This window comes from Belonocnema kinseyi, chromosome 9, assembly GCF_010883055.1.
Source record: "Belonocnema kinseyi isolate 2016_QV_RU_SX_M_011 chromosome 9, B_treatae_v1, whole genome shotgun sequence".
NCBI lineage: Eukaryota > Metazoa > Arthropoda > Insecta > Hymenoptera > Cynipidae > Belonocnema > Belonocnema kinseyi.
In genome coordinates, this window is record NC_046665.1 from 128,911,763 (window position 1) to 128,916,049 (window position 4,287).

A 4,287-nucleotide genomic window follows, 5' to 3' on the forward strand; every position below is an offset into this window, starting at 1 on the left:
ATAAGTGTTCTGACCAAGAAAACTGAGCAAGAAAGAGTAGAAAACGAAGAGAGAAGTAAGAGCGGGGAGAGAAAGGAATATGAGAGTCTAGGACATGAAGATGAAAGAGAACGTCACAAGCGCGGCTTGAACACAAAATATCCCATGATTAAGAAATCTTGCAGGATATTGAGGAAGGATACGAAGATCGAGGACAGCGGGGAACAGAGGTGGAATATTTAGAGAAAGCGGGAAAATGAAGAGTTCTGGATTATAGTGTGTAGAGGACGCACCAAGAAGAGATTAAATAGTACAGGACTGGCTGAAGAAGGAGAGAACAGGGTTTGAGGGCGTTGAGGAGACGGGTTGCATGGTGGGGATGGGCACAAAGGGAGGAGAATTAGGAGATGAAAATTGTAAAGAGGAGAGTAAAAAGGACAAAGCAGAGGGCAGATGGAAAGAGTGAAACGTGAAGTGTGGAGATGAAAAAGGGGTATAAGAGAAAAGGAGAAATGTGAAATGGTGAGGATTGCAAAAATGTTAATTTTGTTGAGACGCTTTGTTGTTGTTAGATTGTAAAAAATTATATATGTAGAGACGATGTGTGGTTGGCTTCCGTTTTTTCCGAAAAATAGAATGAGGTAGAGATACTAGCAAATTAGTAACGGCTAAAACAAAGCAAAGCCTGTATAGGACAGGCGGAGGTTAAATCGAGATCGATTAAACCGATGTTTGAGTGTACAATTAGTCAGAAGATATAGTTACTAATTTATTTATTCACTTATTTTTACAGATTAAATTACTAGATTTGTACTAATCAGCAGTGAACAAATCAGTGCTACGTGAGTTAGTAGAAAACGACTACCAATTAGTATATTTCTACTAATTCCGATCTAAAAATTAAACTCAACATCAATCTCAAAATTAAATACATACTACGTTAATACTTACGAAAATCAAAAGAAAAAACTGAAAATTCGATGAATACAGTTCCAAAAACAATGTTCATTATTCTTATTTCATACTGGTTATTCGTGAATAACCGAATGAATCAAAATTTGATAAAAACATGTTTTCTCAATACTTCTATTTTCGTGGATATCTCGTTTCTAATTATAAATTATATTAAATATTGTTAAGTCAGATTAAAGAAACGAAACTTTTTTCGATGATGTTTGCGTATCATAAATTAGGTTTCAGGGAAAGGCTTAGGATTGATAAACTAGACTGATAAGAGGGACTGCAATAGCTTTTATTATGCCGCAGAAAAAAATAAAGAAATTCGATGATTTCCGTAAATTACGCAACCTTGTAAAAATACGTGCGCATTGCAAAAAGTTATTCACCTTGATAAATAATAAATTATAAGCTTGAGATAGAACTTTAAAAAAAAGTATGATAAGAAGTGCCTCATTTCAAGATGTTCTACATGTTGGTTTAAAAAATCCATTTATTGCTGAACAAAATCTAGAACGAATAAAAAAAAATCATGAAATTTATAGAAATTCATTGTTTAGGAATTCATGGAACTCGAGAAATCGATGGAGTTTACGGACTCCAAAGAATTGATGGATTTCTTGAAATTTACGCAATTTACGGAATTTACGTAGTTTAAGGAATTCATCGAATTTGTGAAATTCATGAAAATCACGGAATTTATCGACTTCGTGAAATTCACAGAATTCAATATATTCATGTAATTCGCAGAATTCATGGAATTTAGCAGGAAGTCAAGTAATTCAGGGAATCCAAGTAATTAACGGGATTTAAGGGATTCAAGGAATTCACAGAATTAAAAAAAGATGGAATTCAAGGACTTTGCCGATTTCGCGGAATTCAAGGAATTCATGATAATTTCGGAAATTGAGTAATTCGCGAAATTCACGGAATGGATGGACATCTGCGAATTCCGTAGGTTCTTTGAATTCCTTTAACAGCTGGAATTCTGCTGTATACAGTCTACTTCTCAATAGTGCCGCGATCCGGCTTGTAGGGGAATGAATTTTCTCGGAATGGGGTTTCCTTGCCACTGTCGCGCTCTCGAGCACTTCTCACTTTCGTAAACCCTTTCTCAACAGTGCCACGCTGGCATTAATGTCTCGTTCAGGAGTGAAGGTTTCAATTCGTATTAAGGATTATCACCTTAGTTATAAATTTTATCATTTGGTTGATAATTTAACTTTTTTTAAAAAAAAGACATCGTTTGGGCTGAAAATTTCATTATTTTGTCAAAATTGGTTTAAAAATGTAATTGCACACTGATTAAAATTCGTAACGCTCATTAAATTTGAATTGTGAAAAATCCCAACGCGATTTATATTGCATATGACAATTTGCGTAACTCTTGCAAATTAATTAGTGTTAAGTCATTATTATCACTAGACTTACATTGAGTACTTAAAATATATGTAAAGTTTTACTCAGGAAAAATGTAATTTCATTTGATTTCGGTTATTCGTTAAATAATAATCGCGTTTATCATTTTTACATTTTTAACTTGTAAATTAAAAATTTGAAATTTGCATTTACGGATGCAAAATTATTTGTAACGTGATTTCGTTTAATACTTAATATTTTGTATTGCGATTTAATAGTTTAAATTGTTAATACTTGTCTCTACGTTTTAATTGGATAAAAATTAATTTCTACCGATCAAACAAATTGCTCGCGTAAAAGAAAAATACTAAAATTATTTCCCATTGCTCTTTTCAAACTAAACAAAACTTTACATTGCTCAGTAAATTCTATTGGTCTTTCTAACGCTCAGCTTCACAATTATATTAGCTTTGATTTAATTATTCAGTGAAATCCTACGAATTTCACAATGGCTAACGGAAAGGAAGCACGCCTTAAATACCTTGTTCACAAAAGCAAGGCGTTAGAGAGATCACTTGGATCACTCGAAACCTACTAGAGTGGTGACTCCCCCGACTTGGAAAATGCAGAGTGTCGTTTGAAAGTTATTAAAGGCATTTTCGACGGGTACGTGATGAATCACGAAGAGTTGATTACGCTTCAACATGCCCATCCCCGCGTCGAGGCGTATACACAAATCGAGTCGAAATACTACGCGCTTACGAGTAGAGTACACAAGATGAGACCTGCGGCACCGGCGCCTCTCGCGAATTCCACTGCGTTCATTGGTACCAATTTCACGCTTACCGAACGACGTGACGTGCCGAAATTACCTTCAATAGATATTCCGAAGTTCGACGGTAAGCATGAAAATTGGTCCAGATGGAAAAATAGCTTTGAATCGCTCGTGCACAATCGCGCCGAAACGAGTGCGCTTGTCAAACATTCACATTTGAATGGTGCTGTCAATGGTAGTGTAGCTGAGATAGTCATCGCGGAGTTTCCCGAGAGCGAAGATAATTACCCCCTTGCATGGGCAGCGCTATGCAAGGCCTACGATCAAACGCGTGTTATCACAACTGATCACCTCGACGCCCTCTTCAGTTTAAAACAGGTAACTGAAGCAAAACCCGAACCTTTAGCAACTTTGCTGTATTCAACGCGTCATCGCATCGTTCTGTTAGGAGCGTTAGGAGTTACGGTTGCCGACGTAGTTGCGATTCGTCTGTTGGAACGCGCCCTTCCACCCAGCGTATATTCTCGATGGTTAGACACTTTGAAGGGTAACAAAATTCCCAAGGTCGATGAGTTGTACGATTTCATACCAGAGACGATAAATAAAATTCGTCAAATGAAGACAATGCCCCAAAACTTGCGCAGACAGCAAAAAAGACCGGCTGGAAACACCCCTTCCAAGCAGCCGAAAAGTTTCAAATCGTCGACCCAATCGTTCGTAACCACTTCTGATGCATCGAACATCGCTTACTTGAAATGAGGTCAAAACCATCGACTTTCAAGTGCACGGCCTTTAAGGAACTTAATCTCGGTGAAAAATACCGAATTGTCAACGACAATAAGCTATGTAGAAATTGTCTCTACGTACACAAATCTCCGTGGACTAGTAAAAATCGATGTAAGAAAACAGGGTGCAATAAACCTCATCACACCTTGCTTCATCCCCACAAAAAATCCAAAGAACCTGACGCCGCAGAGAAAGGTCAATCGTGACTATTGTCAGCTCACTCTCTCGCATCAAATGCATGCCTTTCCGACTCTCAGCTGATGACAACTGCCGCCTTGAAATTCCAGACCCATCGAGGAAATAGTCTCATGGCACGCGCGTTATTGGATTCATGTTCGAACGCGAATTTAATGACTCAGAAATTTCTTAATAGCTTACAGCTGCCAACTAAACAATGCTTTGTTAACATCGGAGCAGTTGACGAAACGAGC

The 4,287-nt window shown here is 37.3% G+C and overlaps 1 protein-coding gene across 1 annotated transcript in view; it reads left to right on the forward strand.

The window, feature by feature from the left end:
- The first annotated feature begins 3,825 nt into the window (after positions 1-3,825).
- Positions 3,826-4,287, forward strand: part of LOC117180745 — a 2,344-nt gene continuing 1,882 nt past the window's right edge. Inside the window, exon 1 of the mRNA XM_033373236.1 lies at positions 3,826-4,058. Within this exon, the coding sequence (XP_033229127.1) occupies positions 3,826-4,058 (233 nt within the window). The remainder of the gene's footprint in view (positions 4,059-4,287) is intronic.